Raw genomic sequence first — 19,185 nt, forward strand, 5'->3', positions numbered from 1 at the left:
GTGGCTGGATGTCTGGTATTCTGTTTTATATCATGAATGTAAGCAAATAATGGAAAAACTGTGAGCTGGAAAAAGCTTTAAATTTAAGATTAAATGTATATTTTAATCTGAGAATTTTTCACTAAAAATATATTCAGACTTTAGAAATGTGGCTCCGTTAAATGCTGACCTGGAAATACTCTATCCTTAGTTGGCTTTTAGTAAACCTTTTGCCTTCAGTTTTTCTATACCTTATATATAGTTTTTATTTTTTCATTAGTTGACTCTTTAAAAGTATAGAGTCTTGAGACTATTTGGGATTTATATTTAAAGAGATCATGTTTACTTTCCATACCCCTCAAAAATTGCAGAATTAATTTTTGGTTCTGAAGTCAGTATTTTCAGTAAACAGAACAGTATTTAAAAGACTTCTATAGTCATACAGAAAGTGCTTTCCTTTATAAAATATTTTGAAAATAAAATCCTTTCTCAGTGGTTTCCTTGATACACATTTTGGGCATGTTTATTCATTGAAGGATTTCTAAGATGGAAATAAAGTTTGCTTTTAGTGGCAAATCGTATTTGCACCAATGTTTTTTACAAGGTATCCTGGGAAGTTCTGAAAACCAGTATTACAAACTTAATTAGAATAAATATCAAACTTTCTCCTAATTATGAAGATAAGAATTTGAGGAAGTTATCAGAAAACTAGATTGTAACATAGTCTGTACTGACTGACCTTCCTGATGGATTCATTTGCATGTATGTGTATATATGTGTATCTATAAATTATACACATGGAAACACGTGGCTACCTATATACTTCAGCTTTTATATTTATGTTTGCTTTTTAATAAAATTATTTGGAGAAAGAAAATAATGGTTTCTGAGAGGAATCACTTTAAAACAATGTAATCACTACAGAAACTTCTGAAGGGAAGAAACCAGCCAGACCAATTCCATTTCTTTCCAGTAGGTATGTCATGAACTAAGGTATAAATTGTAGATGAGCTTGTTGTACCCTCACCTCTAGCCCCTAGTTCGTAAAATCATCCCGGTATTTTAGAAAACTCTTCGTGATGACAAAAACATGGTCTTTATTATTCAGTGTGGCTCTAAAACATTTTTAGTCTCTTCAGTATTTATATTGTATCATGCTATGTTGTGATGTTCCCATGTAAGGCAAGAGGTAGGAAAATAAGGCTGCTGCAAAGCAAGGATTTTTACCTCCTTATAAACATGAGGATAGCTCGCTATCACTCTGGAGTGTTTTTCCTCCTATAACTTGCAGTAATACAGTGATTAATTAGTGGACACAAATCTTAAAAGGGGTTGTTGAAATGGAAAAGTTGAATCTGATTAGATTTTATTTTCTCGTTTTAAAATATACATATAGTCATATAAGAATATTTCAATATTGATGTTGACAAGATACAATTCTGAATATAGTATAGCATGGCATAATGAAACACCTTAAAATGTAGATTTTGGATACACTTTATAGAGAGGCATAACTGATTCTTTTAAAACCTTTCTGTTGTTGCTTTTCAAGTTAGAATATTTTGTCCTGAGTATCTGTCAATAGAGCTATATTCTGTATATATATCAACTGACGACTTTTTCCCTCAGCGTTATTATACTGTTTCCAGATTTCTCTTATTATTGATTTACTTTTTAAAACTGTCCTTATTGCCCATATTTATTGCTTTATGCTTTATCAGTATTCAAGATTATTTATCCTGCTCTTTACCCTTTTATAATAGTATGAGTGTTTAAAATTGAGTTTGTTACTTTCATACTTATTTCTGATTTTACAATTTTGAATTTTGTTTATCTTTATTAAAAACATGTTTTTAAAGAAAAATGAAGATTCACGAGGAAGGCACGTTAAATATGATTCTTTTCTGTGGGGATTAACATGAGATTTTTCTCTATGTTGGTTATTAAATTGGAAAACATGAAAGATGTATTACCTCAAGGAATATATATATATATATAATGAATATCAGTTTTCAAATCATCACACATTGTTGTTCTGGATAAAATATTAGGGGGAAAAATTCACCTTTCCATTCCATTCAGAGGAAAACAAAGTAGAACAAATAGAAGAAACTATGACACATTTATTTTATATATATAATTACAGTTGTAGGCATATGAAAATTTAAGAATTTAAAATATTAACCATGCTGTCTCAAGATTTAGACAATTTTTAAAAAACATATCTTGTTTGTTTTACCTTATAGATGAAAAGAAAGTTGGACCATGGTTCTGAGGTCCGCTCTTTTTCTTTGGGAAAGAAACCATGCAAAGTCTCAGAATATACAAGGTAATATTAAATATAATGATTGATTATGTCGTGATTCTCCGTTTTTTAGAGTTGATTCTGAAAGTGTTTTAGTTTATTCTTGTAGAATAATAATGTTACTAGTACGGTTGACTGTTTAACACATTTTGAGATTACTGGAAATTGAGAACTATATCATTTTAAATAAGAAGAGGAATACCACCTTAGTTTATGGTTTATTACTAATACATTTGAAGTATGACATAAGCAGAAATTATCAAAAATTTAAAATTACAATTTTTAAGGAATTCTAAAAAGTAAACCATAAAATATGAATATGAGCCCCTGTGTCTTGTTACTATAGCAACAGCTGTTCTAGGGTAGACATTTATGTATGGAAATTTGAAGATACGTTTATTAGCAGTGAAATAAAACAACTACTAACTAAATCTTATTTCATGAAATTAATATGTTAGAAATTTTCTTTTATGGGCTTGGTAGGCCTTAAGTTTTTAACACATACATTTCCATACCAGTAGAATAGTTTCCATAACAACTAAATATAATTGTAATCTTTTTCTATTTCAGTCCCCATCATTTTTGAATTTTACATCAGTATAAAACTTTTCCCACTCTCACACTAATTAGGCTAACTTAAGCACAATGTCTGTTACCCAGCCAATTAAAAGTGGCTTTGAATGTCACTTGGAATGTCGTATTTTAAAATTTAAATGACAGAAGTATCTTAGAGCTTTTTTTGGTCTTTAAAACAGAATTATTTGTATAATTGCCAGTTTTTAAAATAAGTGATTAAAACTTAACAGTAGAAACCACAAGAACTTTATGGTTATGACATTTCTTCCTTTCTCTCAAAATATTTCGATTTAGTTATTTTTATTCTATAAGATGCAATACAATTAACATTGCTCAGATGCAATTTTTTATTGAACATTATTACAGATTGTGTCTCTTACAGAAAAATAGCTTGTTTTTATTTCAGCTGTAAAAATAATTTCTTTCAAATGCTCTTTTATGAAATTTGAAAATCATAATAATTGGAATAGTCTTACATTCAAAAAGTGAAGAGATAATACAGAAGAGAAAAATGAAGCTATCTCTTATTCAGGAGCTGGTTTTCTTTGTGATTTTTTTTGTATTAACTGTCCCCCTTCCTGTTAGTCTTTGCCTTTTGACAGTTTTACTGTGTTTTGGCACTTCCACCAGAGGGTGTGGAGGGATAGAGAGACAAGTGAAACTATTCACTTCATTTTGCTTTTCCCTTCTAGTCATGATAAAATATTTCTTGGATGAGAAATTTGCATTTAATATTAAACTGTTAATGCTATTTTTTAAATGTATCAGTCTTCAATTAATATGGCTGATACCAGGACAAAGGTATTACATTGTTCACTTGTTTTTAAGGCGACTTAGAATAAATGAGTGCTGAATGTTTATTACGGAGCACATTTTAGTAAAATTTGTTTTTTGTTGCTCACTTTTTATTGACAAAGCAACTGAAAAGGCACAGGTTTTATTTTAGCTTGTTAATACATAATTTTATTAAAGCAAAATTAGACCAAACAGCATTTTATTTCCATGTTTTTTTGGAGACTCTTGGTTAGGAAAATATATATTTGATATTTTGTCGTATTTTGACATTTGCTAATAAAACTATGATTTTCCGTCAAAATTTGTTATAAACACATCCTATTTTGGAGAAAAAGAAAATAGAACTTACCTTTGAATTTGAAAGATAGATTTAATTGTTGACTGTTAAAGATTGTCTTCAATTTATACTATTAGAGGATTTAAAGGGGGTAGATAAGAAGACTCTTCTGTAAAATCTGGTGACTGAGATACATTTTTTTAACAAAATAACGCTGGATAGAAAAAAAGCTGGAGGAGTTGTTTCATTAGTAATTTATCAGAGTTTGATTGTTAACTATTATGATGCAATTTGTAAGTGTTCTTTGAATTTAAAATAATCAACATAGCTCAATGAATTGAGTGAGAAATTCTTTTCAAATATAATTTCATTAAAACAGACCTTCCTGCTGCTTTTTTTCCAAGGTCTTTAAAATGGATACCCAATATTTACCGTGAGTTTAGTTTAATTACATGCAGAAATTAGAAAGGAAACTAATACATTCATAATATAGTTATATATCTATATTCTTTCTGCTATTAATTGATCATTTTTAGGGTAGTTAGACAATTTTAGAGAGATCATCTAGTCATCCTGATTTTACTGGTGGCAGAATTGAATTTCAAGTTTGAGACAGTTAAATCTCAAAATTTAAATTACTGTATAAAAATGTTTAGATGATCTTATTTAGTTTTTTGTATATAAGTTCTTAATGCCTGTTTTGAATAAATGTATTTCTAATCAAGACTGAGTCCTGTCAACTATTCAGACCAAGCTTTATAAATAGCAATAAAAAATTAGAAATATTATAGACAATTTTGAAGGCATCTGGGGCAAACTTAAGGAATAATGTGATTCTTGAAATTCAAAACATTTGAACATAGTATTTCTATGTATGAGTTTTTTAAAGCATTAATAAAGTATCACAACCCTTTGTATAAAGAAAATTTAAACTTTTACTTATGTCACTGAAGACCAGTCATAGGAGAAGTGGGACTTGTATGTTCTAAGGAAATATTTTATCATTATTTGTATATATTAACAACTTGCAGTTTTGTCATGGAGATTCTGTTATTTGGTTGCAATTAGCATTTCTGCGATAATAACAGGTGTTACGTAGGAGGGAGGAAACTTACTGTAAGAACCGCAAATAGGTTTTGTTTACCTGTGATCTCTGGGAAGAAATGTAATTAATTGAATTGATGATTGAAATATGCCAGATCATCATTCTTTGTACTAGAATCTATTATTAATAAGCATCTATTTTTGCTTTCACTCTTGTTTTTTTCCTTTTTTCCTTTCTCTCCTTTTTTTTTTTTTTGTAGTACCACTGGGCTTGTACCATGTTCAGCAACACCAACAACTTTTGGGGACCTCAGAGCAGCCAATGGCCAAGGGCAACAACGACGCCGAATTACATCTGTCCAGCCACCTACAGGCCTCCAGGAATGGCTGAAAATGTTTCAGGTGACATATCTGAACATAGTACTTGAAATGCTTCACTTAATGGCTGCAAAATAAGGGATTAATCATCCATAAAAATAGAAGGAAGCACTTTTACATGCTATACTATGGATGAACCTTGAAATCATTCTGCCAAGTGAAAGAAGCCAAACACAAAAGACCACATGTTGATTCTCTTTATATAAAATATCCAGAATAGGCAAATCCACAGAGACAGAAAGTAGATTAATGGTTGCCTGGCAATGGGGGGAGGAGAAGGACTAACTGCCAATAGGTACAGATTTTCCTTTTGGGTGATGGAATGTTCTGGAATTGGATAGTGGCGATGGTTGCACAGCAGAGTGAATATAGGGAAGCACTGAAGTATACACTTTAAAATGGTGAATGTTATGTGATATGTATTTCAATTTTAAAATGCTATTAAAACAAGGGAACTCAATTTTGAGTGTCATAATTGAGGAAGTCCAATACTTACTTGTGTAACTGTGCACTGACATTTTTTTAAATTGCTTTTTAAATAATAAGACCAACCTTCCTCTTCCCCTTTGTTTGAATTTCTGGGTTGTCTAGTTTTCTAAACTGCATTGCTTGTAAGTTAGGCATTTAAGAGTAATTTAAGAACCATGCTAGCTAGAGTTAATACAGCTTATTTTCTTCAGTGCCATGCTTGTATATGGCTTACCGTACTTGAATCCCGATTACTATATTTTAATTGTATTTATATTCTTTGGACATTTACAGGGAAGATTGGTTACAACCAAACCCTGAATATTATGAATTTTATAACCTAAGATAGTGATACTACATTGATTTATCTCCTCTTCCAGTAAGATAATGCATATAAATCAAGTGTTTAGCAAAATACATGGCAAGGATTAAGTATTCACTCAGTTATTTGTTGTAAATAAATAATATAAATAAAGTAAAGATATGATATTAGCCTCCATACTAATGTAAAATGAATATACTACCCTACCTCTGGCTGCATGAATGGTTAGGTATTTAATCAATGCATAAGGGAATAATGGTTGATAAAGATGATACTTTATTTGACTTTTAGTGTTTCAGATTTTTAAAGTGTTCACTTTGTAAACCCTAATATTTTAAATACCTAGATGAATATGAGATAAATGTATTTTTTTCTTCTGTAGCTAGAAAAGTAACTTGGAGCACTATTGCTTTTAAATGGATTTTTAAAATTATTTTCTACCCTTCAGGTGATTTCTGAAAAACTAGGATAACCTTTTTTTGGTTGGTAACTGAAAGATTTGAGCCTTGCTCTCAACAGGGATTAGTTTTCCCCTGGTTGAGACAAAAGTGTCTCAAGACGTTTTTTATTTTGTAACTGAGGGGATGGGGCACAGGACACTGCTGGTATCTAGTAAGTAGAGGCAATATAAAGGATGATCTCCATGCCAAAGAATAATTATCCAGCCCAGAATGTCAGTGGTACTAAAGAATCTGGGTTAGAGGAATGATGAACAATTATATTTTATTGTTGTTAAAGAGTGGTTATAGGCCACTGAATTAACAAAGAATTTTTTTAAGTTTTCTTTTCATTGTCATTTGTTGATCCTAACTTACCTTTTCCCCACAGGATCTATTCCTACCCCCACCCCTGCAGTTATTCTTTGCTTGGTTCATTGACTGGTTTGTAACAATGTTCAACTTCATGTTGTACTTTTGGTGTGCCTATTGGCATACCGCTCAGGAATTCTGAATTTTTAATTTCGTTCATCTTTTAACAGGAAATCTATCCATCAATAAGAGGTGAAAATAAAACTCGGACACTTACATAGCCTTAAAAAAAATTTAAATATTTTATCATCTCTGATTAAGCCAAAGAGGTAGGAGTATGGTTGTGTGTTGCCATGCTAGCACATGCATATAGTATGAACAGCATATGTCATTCTGATTTCATATCACATGATTTCACTGATTTAATATTTTTATAAGAAAATACTAACATAATTGAAAATTACACTATTAGCAATAGTTTTATCATCACTGTAGAAAACCTCCAAAATGCTTATTTTATATGAAAAGGCTTATTTCTCATCAGAAGGAAGTTCAGAGTAAGATTTACTTTTTCTGTGGTAGGGCTCATTTTTTCCAACGTTTTGGAATACCTGAATATTCTTTGCTTACTATCTGGGATATTTCGCAATTTTAAGGGGACTCTCTAATATTGATCCATAGGAAGAGGCATTTCAGCTTTATTTTAGTCAGGATATTTTAGAGAGTTCATTGTACACCGTTTGCTTGTTTAGCTAGTTCATGCTTGTTAAATGAAATGTCCAAATGTTACCATATACTGAATTTCATCAAATCTGAGACACCATAGATTTTTTTAGATGCATTCCAATTTCAGAAATGTTCATATTAAAAAAAAAAAAACTTTATTCAATAAGCTAAAGAATGTTAGACTAGCTTTTGGTCCTGTGAAAGAAGTAGGTATAGTGAAAAAAACTTGTTCTTAGTTAACAGGAATAGCATGTGGAATTACCCCTGCAGGTATAGTATTTTATTTTATTTTATTTTTTCAGATAAATATTCTGTAGCAAAGAAATCTGTAGCAGCAAAAGGTCAACTAGACGGGTAGATAAGGACCTTCATCTTTTGAGTACCATGTCTGTCTCTGACACACCCAAGGCCTCATTGTTGTACACTGCCCTTTATTTTCAGGGCTGGTCCCAGAGTAACTAGAAATGATTTACTTGCCTAAAGGCTTACAGTGCTTTAATGTCTAACTTGTAGAGATATAATTTCATAATAAAGTGGGGAAGTCATGAGTTGACCTATGTGAGATAGTTGAGGGATAATTAAACTGGCATGATTTCTACAAATATGCTTTGGGGGCATTTCATGATGACTTTTCTGTTGCATAATAAGCAATATGGGAGAGCTTGTCCCCTTACTGTTTTGCTATTGCTCCTAAGGCAGTGATACAGCATTGTTTTGGTCCAGCTCCATCAGTTCTGACAGAGTAGTCTGTACTCTGTTTATAAATTGAGTATGAACAAATGATATTCCATTTTGCATAAAAGAGGACTGAAACAGAATGCCACTGGAAAATAGAAGTGCAAATTAAAGACAAAAACCAAAAAAAAAAAAATAGAAATTTTATACCATTTGAATTTTCAGTAGCCATTGATCCACTTTGTATGGCAGTCAGATTGATGCTTCAGATTAATTTAGGGAAGCGAGTTGGTCATTTGTTTGGCTTGTTTATATCATTCAGGTGCCAATAAATGGTTTTTCACTTAAAATTTTCAGACTAGGTAAAGAAATTAATTACATGAACATTATTTTATATTGAAATTTGTATTCAGAAGCATCTTGAGAATAGCACAAATGACTTAGGACAACTTCTTAGTTCAAATTTTGACATTGTCTCTTAAAAACAATAACTTCATTAATATATAACCATTCTTCCCTTTATTTTCACACTCTATAAAACACATAACATTAAAAAGTTGTCAAAGGGGAGAAAACATGTACATCTGCTTAAAGTTATACTTGGAAATATATTAGAGACTCAACAAATGTTAGTTTCTTCCCTTGGTCAAGAAATAATCTTAGTGGACCTCAGAAATTTTCTTCATCTAAAAAGGGACCATTAACACTAGTTTCACAGTGTTGGTGTGAGGATCAAAGATAAAGTGATATGGAAGAACTTTAACCTTACACAGATGTCATTAGCTTTGCATTATTTTAATTAAAGCATATTTGAATTAAGCTATTTATGTACTTTGAAAAGATGTTATACTAAAAATATTTTAAAATGATAAGTATAAAATACATGTGTTTTGATATTAAAAATGGAGAAAAAACTTCTCCATTGAAAGATTTAGTTAGGTTTCATGGGAACACTTAGAAACTGTACATGTTCTCAAACCTCGTTTATTTACATCTTATTTGCTACTCAACGAAAGGTTAAAACCCACAGGATGGTGCCAAAAATTGAATTTATTATTACTTTGAAATTGTACTTGGGACACAGTGATTTAAAAACCTTGTTTTGTGTGAACAACTTGAAGAAAGTCATGTATTGGAGCTAGAGAAGACTAAGGGAAAATGTGATGTCTGTTTTTAATATATTAATGACTTTTGTATAAAAGTAGGAAAAGACTCATTCTTGGTTTCTTCAGAAAGTAAAACCTGAATCATATTCTTTGAGTCAGATTTTGGCATTAAGTTAAACTTAACAATTAAAACTGGCCCACAGTCGAATGGGAGATAAGTTACTCGAATCCTGGAACTGTTCAAACCGCCTGGATAACCATGTGCTAGAGGTGCTAGAGAAGTGAATTCTTTACCACATGAAATTCAGGTGCAGTACTACCCAAGATTATAAAACAGTCTATCTAATTGGGACACTAAAGATCATCCAGACCAGTGGTTCACAAGTGCTGCTTTGAATCATCTACATCAACACTGGATGAACTGTTTGTTTAAAAAATAAAATGTCTTCAGCCACTGAATCAGATTCTCTGCTGTTGGGTCTTAGAACTCAGTAATTCTTGCTGTCCTTGATCGGCATTTGGGAACCACTGGCCTGGACCAAGCCTCTCGCTGTGTAGGTGGGTTCTCTGAGACTCAGACTCATTAAGAGACTTCCATGTGATTCTACAGTGAGTCTCCTGGTGAAGCCCAGGCTCTTGATTGCAGTTTAGTGCTCTTTCTACTCTTCTCTACTACCTCTATGCTCTAATTTACCTGAAATAAAACACCACTTCCATGGGGAATTTTCAAATTTGCATTTGCAATTTTGTCCTCAAATTAAAATTTACTTCTGAACCTGGGATGTTTTTCCTCTGCCCTTCAATATGTTCCAACAAGACTACCATGAAAGGCCAAAGGAAGTACTTTTTTTTTTTCCTCTTTTCCGAGATAACCACTTCTCAAGTAGCAGTAAAATAATAATTAAAAGAGTTATCCAACACTTCGCTTTTGCAGATAAACCAAGGCCTGAAGAGGTTAAACTGTAACCTAATTATAATGACAGTTATCTCCTAAAATTATTTCCTGATCCCCAATTCAGTTCTCTCTCAACTATTCTTCGTTAATTGTTGTTGTAGGTTATTTCATATACACACACGTAGTCATTAGCTGCAAGGGTTTCATGTAAGTGTATATGTCCCTTGTGCTTAATTGTATATATACAAAATTTGAAACCACTCTTGGAGCCAGAATCAGCAAGCAAGTCCTAGTGCTACCATCAAATATAAAGAATAGAAACACTCTCTAGAGATAAAATTGAGATGACAGCATTAATCTAGAGATAGCATTTCCTGATTCTTTTGGGACTCATTTATTTATTCAATAAATACTTATTAAGTACCTTTTCTGTGCGAGGCCCTACTTAGGTGTGGTATGCAATAGTGAAAAAAACAGACAAAAAACCCTTTTTCATGAAACCTGCATTCTAGTCAGAAGGGGATAAGGTGGATGGGTTTGGAACTGGTTACAATTTTAGAAAGGTTGCTCAGGGAAGGAAATAAGGAAGCAAGGCATGTGAGTATCTAGGGAAACAATGTTCCAAGAAACAGCAAGGAAAGATGTTGTGAAACTGAGTGTGCCTGGAGTGTTTACAGCAGAGAAAGAGTGTGTATGGCAGAGCAGAGTAAATAAGAGGAAAAGTAATGGGAAATTAGTATGTTGTAGGCCACCCTAAAGACTGATTTCTACTTTGGGTGAAATGGAAAGCCATTAGAAGGTTTTAAGAAGGTTTAAGACTTTAACAGTAGCACCGAGTACAGTGTGGATAGTAGAACGAAGAGCCAAAGGTAGAAAACTGGAAGACCACTTAGGGAGTTATAGGAATAATGTAGGTGAGACATACTGGTAGCTCAATCCAGTGTAGTAATAGTCAGATTGTGGATATATTTTAAAGTTTAAGGCTATGAGTTCATTTGGATCATAACCGTCTGATGGTAAAAGAGAGGGAGGAGTCAGGAATGACCAAAGACTTCTTGGCCTGAGTAACTGGTAAAATAGAGTTTATTTTACTGAAATGAGAAAGACTGTAGAAGTACAGATTTGGAGGGAAAGATCATAGACATGTTAAGTTTCAATTACATATCCAAAATAGATGTTTAAAAAGCAACAACATATACAGGTCTGAAGTTCAGGAAGGACTCCAGGCTGGAGAGAGGAAAGCTGTTTTTATGGTCCAGATCTTTGTTTAGAATCACCAAAGAGATGTGATTTTAACCGATAGAACTGTTGAATATGTATGGTCAGTGGAAACAGTCTCATTTTCTTATGCTACTCATCTTTATCAGTTTTTAATAAAATAACACAAAGTAACATCTACTGAGTATATATATAATTTAGATTAAGACATTTTAAATTGTCTTGGATTCTTATTAAAGATTCTTTAAAATAAAATAAAAATGCATTGTTTCAAATATTGTTTAGAGTCTTAGATATATTTTGTTATACAGGCATGATTTTTTTCCATGTACTTTTTCTTAAATATATGGAAATTTCTGACACAGTTTCAAATACTTAGCTAAGGTCTGAATTAGATGTTTATCATCTGTTCGTCTGTCCTGTCTTCTTTAATTCTACACCCTATCCTCCAAAAGCCTTGATGAAAGATATGTCTCATATATTAGCTTTTTTTTTTTTTTTTTTTTTTTTTTTTTTTCTTGAGACAAAGTCTCGCTCTGTCACCCAGGCTGGAGTGCAGTAGCGTGATCATAGCTCATTGCAGACTTGACCTCCTGCCACAGCCCCCCAAGTAGGTGGGACTACAGGCGCATTCCACCATGCCTGGCTGATTTCTTATTTTTTTATGGAGGCAGGGTCTCGTTATGTTGCCAGGCTGGTCTCAAATTCCTGAGCTCCAGTGATCCTCCTGCCTCTGCCTCCCAAAACTGCTGGGATTACAGGCATGAGCCTACACACCTGGCCTAAAGCTACATTTTAATCAAGTCAGCATAGTTATCTATCACTCAAAATGAGCATGTCCTTATACTAGTGTCCATGCATTGTCTGTGATGTAGATGGAGAGGAATAGCATTTTATCAAAACCCACTTCAAATCCTGTGAGGGATGTGAATCAATAAATTAATGAGTTTGTTCTATTGATACCAAATGGAGAGACATGAGTGGAGATTGATCACTATAAGTTATGTCAAAGAGGTAAGTTTAAACCAGTATTTGAAGTTATGTAAGAGAAACCAAACAAGATAATTAAACTTCACATTAACTGCTTTTAATTGGTCACGTGTGTACATATACATGTTTATGAGTATTTTACATTTCTATGTATAATAAATCCTCCCCCTGACCAAAAAAGGTACAAAGTAAGACTCAGGGTGAATGTTCTGGATACATATATTTGTAGAAACAAAAGGAAGGGACACAACTGATTGGAACCTGTATTTCCTTAACATTAGGTGGTAATATGGAATATATTATGGAAATAAATACCATTGAAATGTTTTATGGTATTGCCAATTTAACACATACTTTATGATAAGAAAGATGAGAAGAAGTTTATTGTAGATTCCACAGAGGTAAATACTTTAAAAAGTATTCCAAATACAGCTTCTCATATCCTTAGTATATCTCTTGTCAGTTATTACGTATTTCATGTCTTGGATCAAGTTTTCTTGTTTGGACAAGAAATGGAATGGCAAAATCCAGATCTTTTTAGCTGAAAACCTCACCTATTCTGTATTCACCCACTTCTGAAGTGGACACAATAATTCTTACAATGGTACTTAAATCAGTATAGATTTGCAGAAAGAAAGGCCTGCTTAAGAATGTTCTTTCATTTAAGTATTAGGTTAATTAAATGTGTGAAATTGTAACATTTTGAATTATTCACATGGCATTTTAGTTTTTCCTTTTAAGAACCATGGCTTTTCTGTGCAGGTGTTCTTCACTGGGGGGAAAATAATAATGTTTTAAGATGATCCCCTGATGTCATTTAAAGGAACTCTTATTTCTGAAGCATAATTATGTGTTTTTGTGTTTTTATAGTGCATCTCTTTCTTACCCTCTTTTGGCCTTTATTTATATTCTAATTTTACCACTATCAGCTACTATTTTCTATTGTTTATTGTTTTTATTGTTTATTCTATTTTCTATTGTGTATTTGTTTTCACATAACAAATCAAAGCCTGTTTAATTTGTGGAAGACACTTGTCAAATGTGTAATATATCCAGTTACTAATTTTTCTCTGAATGATGTTGCTCGTCTCCTTTCAGATGATGCCTTATTAAAACCGTCTAATTTTATGGTGCTCACTAGAAAGAATGTAGAGAAATTGTCAAAATTTTCTATTATTTACTCAGTAACCCAAAATGATGTTTCTGGAATAAAATTTTGGCTTCTCAGTTAGTGACTTGGTGGTAGATGAACATATAGCTATTATAATTAATGTAATGAAAACTATTTTCTGTCAAACATGATTTTTTTTAAACCTTTTACAAAATAAAAGTGGTTGGTAAGCGATGAAATTAAATGCATTCTTCAATGCCTTGTGGAAAAAATGTCACTGTAAGGAGCCACTTTTTTTACAGTTCTACCTTGTTCAACTATGGTTGTGTGTAGATGTGAGTTTTCCTTTATAAGCCTATAATTTGGGACATCTGTTAACACAATAAAAATTTCTAATTCTCTTTGATAGAGCTGGAGCGGACCAGAGAAATTGCTTGCTTTAGATGAACTCATTGATAGTTGTGAACCAACACAAGTAAAACATATGATGCAAGTGATAGAACCCCAGTTTCAACGAGACTTCATTTCATTGCTCCCTAAAGAGGTAAAGATTATCAATTACATTCTTCATTGGGTGTTATTTGAATATATAACTCAACAGCTACCACCTTTAAACATTGTCATGCTAATTATTGTATTCAGTATTGTCAGTTTGACACTCTTAATTAGTGGTAAAGAGGGCTGTAAATTGATACATTGCCATGACTTAATAATGTAATTGTCAGATTAAAGTATGTATGTGGACTAAGTAACTCTTTTCCACTACTTGAATAAGTCATATATATGAGAGTAACTATTGAGTTTCACTAATTTGATTATTTATTTACCAATATTTTTTTGCTGGGTTATTTGAAGCCCAGCCTTTGGTTATCTTGGTATATTCATTATAGTAGATTTTTTAAAATTCTGACCTTATTAAAATAGCAATATTTTTTCTCTTATTTTATTGTATATCTTAAGTCCCTTCAAGACCAATAGTTTTATGATTCTATTGAATTCTAGTTCTCTGGTACTTACATTGTGTAATTATTTTAAATACAAATACTATACTTTCACGTGTATATATTTTTCTAATCATTCTCCTCCCCATCTCCATTACACAAATACAGATATCCCATACTAATTACATGCTAACAGCACTTCTTTGGGAATTATTTATGCCTATTTCTTTTTATATTTTTATGTAAGCTGAAACTATCATAGACTGATTATATGGGCATTCATAACTATAAATAAGGCATAGTTTAGATACAGTTCCTTTATTGATATTATAGACCTAGTAATTTTATTTTGTCAGTGAACAGAAATATTATATATAACATTAAATAATCAGCATCACCATGATTTATATTTTCGTAAGTCATATGCATATGCCACTAGTTATATATCAGCTAAGAATACAATATAAAATACTAATATACCATTTCAAATGATCCTGAAACTTCAAATTTGAACAGAAAAGGAGTCATTTTTTAAGATTATCATTCTAAATACCCTAATGGTATTAAAGGTAGTCCCAATTAGAATTGCATGTTGGATATGAATAAAATAGTTGTATCATATTTAATGCATGGAACTAAGCATAACTCCAGCAAAGAGCAGAGTGTAGAAAATCTCTTCTTCCTGAAATGTGTTTTCTACTGAGTGCTTTTAAAATGATGTTGGCCCAAAATAAAATTTTAGTTTTGCTAACTCGTTCTAAAACTGAATCCTTTGAATAGATTTAGCTTATGAAAGTGACATCAGCTCTCTTTGCTTCCAGAAGGGCATTAATAATGGGAAACATTTACATAAGTATTTGACTGAAAGTGATTTTCTTCACCTTTGATATATTCTCCGTAGTTTTCTTAGTGATATCCTCCGTATTTTAGAGGGTATCACTTTGGTTAAAAGGCAGACTTTCTCATTTCATTTTTTTCTCTTATTTCTAATAATGGTGAGGTTTTTGGTTTGTTTTGCTTTATTTGAATTTCCATAATAACTTCTTAACACACAAAATGTGGTTTAAGATCAGAATATGAAAGTATTTTGAAAAATCTAAGAATTAAAAACAAATAATCAATAACCAGGGTAAATCCAATAAAGATTCTCTCGGTTTAAGTGTTCTTTTAAGGACTGCCTGGGGAAAAAGAAGTGAAATTAGTTAGATAGGAGACTAAGGGAGAGCCTTGGTTTAGCATATCATCTGTGTTTCCCTCTTGTTTTCAACTACCAGGAAAACATTTCCTGTTTTGAAAATGCTTGTCTATGTGGATAAATAATGGTATAGAAAATATTATCTTCTCAGAAACAAAGTATTATTTAAAACATTATTACCTTCTTGTCAGGAAATGGACTTATTTTTCTTATAATTCCTTTGGACATATCTCAAAACTATTTACAAACATTTACTTACTGATCTCAAGCTTGACAGAAGTCTCACTAGTTTCACATGGGAGGGTTGTGATGAATAACATTGTCTTTATTTTATAAGTGAATACCAGGAAAATCATAATCTTATGATAGAGCAAAACCTGAAATTCTTAATAGAGGATTAGCCAACATTAAAGAAAATTTTTTTTTCCTTGACTAGTTTAATCCACTGAAATACAGTGGGATACTGTGGGAAAATACTGGCTACCTTCTATGTATAACGTGGTTGTCTTTTATATAGGTTATAGAGAAAAATAAAAAATAGGAATTCTTACAGAGTTGGACAAGGAAGAGATAATTATCTGAAATAGGTTTCAATTCAAGAACTTTTCTCTGGCAGAAGTGGTCTTTAGGAAGAAATACTTATCTGGGTTTTACCTTTAAAACAAATGAATAGAAAACTGCATTAACTGGACCATTTGACTTGGCTATAAGAAACCCGTAACTCCCTACCATAGTGGTTGGATAGACAGAGTCTCACTCTGTTGCCCAGGCTAGGGTGCAGCAGAATGATCATAGTTCACTACGGCCTCAAACTCCTAGGCTCAAACGATTCTTCTGCCTTAGCCTCTTGAGTAGCCACCACACTTGGTTAATTTTTTGGGGGGGTGGGGGTGGGCGTAGGGGGGGATGTCCCTTTTATGAGAGTACTAATTCCATTCATGAGGACTCCAACCTCATGACCTAATTATTTTCCAAACACCTCACTTCCTACATTGAGGGTTAGTATTTCAACATGAATTTGAGGGAATATAGACATTCAGTCCATTTCAGAGCCCTACATGACAAAACCTTGCTTCCTTTGAGGGAACTGGTATACTCGCTCATAATACATAGTAAGAATCATGCAACTAATTGCTATTTTCTTTTTGGCTTGGCAGTTTAATTCAAAACCTTGTAAAACATAACCTTGTTGACAGCATATTTGTGCTCTAGTTTTTCTCTAGTTTAACCTTCTTTTCTGATTTTTTATTTTGTATTTTTTTGTTTTGCTTTGTGTATTTTCTGTATTGCTTAGATGTTTTGATGGAACTGGCTAGATGGACATAGGCAAACATTTAATAAGTTGAAGTTCTTGGTTGAGTTAGGGTCTTCACTACTTTTAAGGAAGGTGTGCCAGTAACCTATAAAGTTAGCACTTCAGCTTTCTTTAGCGCCTTAGGATTTCTTTATGTTTCTCTTTAATGCGCTGGACTAGATGATCTCATAATCGCTATTAATGCTGGAAATTTTACCTGGTGATTTGGGGATGTACTTTTGAAATCTAAGCTATTCTTGATTTGTTGTTTCCTAGTCTTTAAGATCCATTGACTATTTCTGTATATTACCTGATTTCTACTTTAGTTAGGTAACTAAAGCAAAGAAAAGAATAGACTTTTTCTGTTTTTAGATAAATATCTTGGTCATTAATTAGCATCTCTTTTGCACAAATATTTTTGTGCCTGATAACTTCTATGTTAAATTACAATTACACACAGACTAATAATGGTAACATCACATTACTGCTATACTGACACAAAGTGAACTTGCTTAGGCTTTGATTAATTGCTAATTCCCAAATTAAGTGGCTTTTGGAGTATCTGTTAAGTACAATATTGAGATTACATATGTGGGAGTATTGTTGAATATAGTTATACCTTTTTATTTTAAACAACTCAGCTTCTCTGCATAATACTGGTCTTCTCTGATATACCAAAAGTAATTATTTCACAAAAAGTTTTTCACTATCATTCATCAGTAGTAGTGGTAAACTGAATACCGGCTGGTTGGAGTATTTTGTATACACAGTATTTACTGAGTATACTGAATATATAATATTCAACAAATACATAGTAAATATGTAATTAATGGTGAGTTTTTGCTGCTGCTGTTGTTGAGGCAGAATCTTGCTCTGTCACCCAGGCTGGAGTGCAGCGACGTGATCTTGACTCACTGCAACCTCCACCTGCCGGATTCAAGTGATTCTTATGCCTCAGCCTCCCAAGTAGCTGGGATTATAAGTGTGCACCACCACACCTGGCTAATTTTTGTATTTTTAGGAGAGATGGGGTTTCACCACATTGGCCAAGCTGGTGTCAAACTTCTGGCCTCAAGTGATCCACCTACCTCGGCCTCCCAAAGTGCTGGTATTACAGGAGTGAGCCACTACACCAGCCCATGATGAATTCCTTATATATGTAAAGTAATTGGGAAAGCATAATTTATATTATATAATTTATATTTAGCATCAAAAATAATTAAAAGTGTGCTTTTACTCCCTCTATGACCCTTGACCCTTTAATGGATAATTTGTTTTAGTTCTTGTCATTTAGTTCATGTGAAAACTGAACTTAATTGCTCTATTTAAATTGTTTTCCTGGTATCATAATTTAAAATTTTATGATATGTGAGGCTATTTGAATAAGCAGTCAGAGGCTTTAATTCCCCTTCTCTTTTTTCTCTTTATTTTCCTCTTTATTTGAACTGACACACTGAAAAAAATTAATAGTTTACAAGTATTATAAACAAAATTTTTAAATCAGTGGTATACCAAAGAGTTAGCTCAAATATACAACTCTGTGTGGCCCATCAAGAAGATCCTTATAAGTAATGTAAAGTAATTAGAACCCAATTACTTTTATATGTCTATGGAATGGTTTAATAATTGTCCCTCTTTGTCATTTACAGTCAAGGGTGTAAGTGTTTCAAAAGTTCATTATGATAATAAACACTTTGATTTGAAGACTATTAACTATGATACATATCAATCAGAAATGATCTGAAGTCATACCACACAGAATATATAAAAATCATTTCTTGTGTGTCAGGCAAGCATTTAGGTCCTATCTTCAGTGAATTTACATTGTAGTAGGATAGAGAACAAAGTTAAACAACTAATAACATTTTTTTAAAAAAGAATTATTCCGAGTCCAAGTGATCTCATTGTTCAGTTCCCACCTATGAGTGAGAACATGCGGTGTTTGGTTTTCTGTTCTTGTGATAGTTTGCTAAGAATGATGGTTTCCAGCTGCATCCATGTCCCTACAAAGGACGCAAACTCATCCTTTTTTATGGCTGCATAGTATTCCATGGTGTATATGTGCCACATTTTCTTAATCCAGTCTGTCACAGATGGACATTTGGGTTGATTCCAAGTCTTTGCTATTGTGAATAGTGCCA

General features: G+C 32.4%; 1 protein-coding gene across 4 annotated transcripts in view; it reads left to right on the top strand.

Annotated features, from left to right (window-relative positions):
- FBXW7 (F-box and WD repeat domain containing 7) overlaps window positions 1-19,185 on the top strand; it is a 219,452-nt gene that overhangs the window by 189,515 nt on the left and 10,752 nt on the right. For all 4 annotated transcript variants that reach the window (XM_017871122.1, XM_017871120.1, XM_017871121.1 and 1 more), the window contains 3 exons: window positions 2,226-2,308; window positions 5,237-5,378; window positions 14,024-14,158. In XM_017871122.1, the coding sequence (XP_017726611.1) occupies window positions 2,226-2,308; window positions 5,237-5,378; window positions 14,024-14,158 (360 nt within the window). The remainder of the gene's footprint in view (window positions 1-2,225; window positions 2,309-5,236; window positions 5,379-14,023; window positions 14,159-19,185) is intronic.

The sequence above is a fragment of the Rhinopithecus bieti genome, unplaced genomic scaffold (assembly GCF_001698545.2).
Source record: "Rhinopithecus bieti isolate Rb0 unplaced genomic scaffold, ASM169854v2 scaffold_3878, whole genome shotgun sequence".
Classification (NCBI taxonomy): domain Eukaryota; kingdom Metazoa; phylum Chordata; class Mammalia; order Primates; family Cercopithecidae; genus Rhinopithecus; species Rhinopithecus bieti.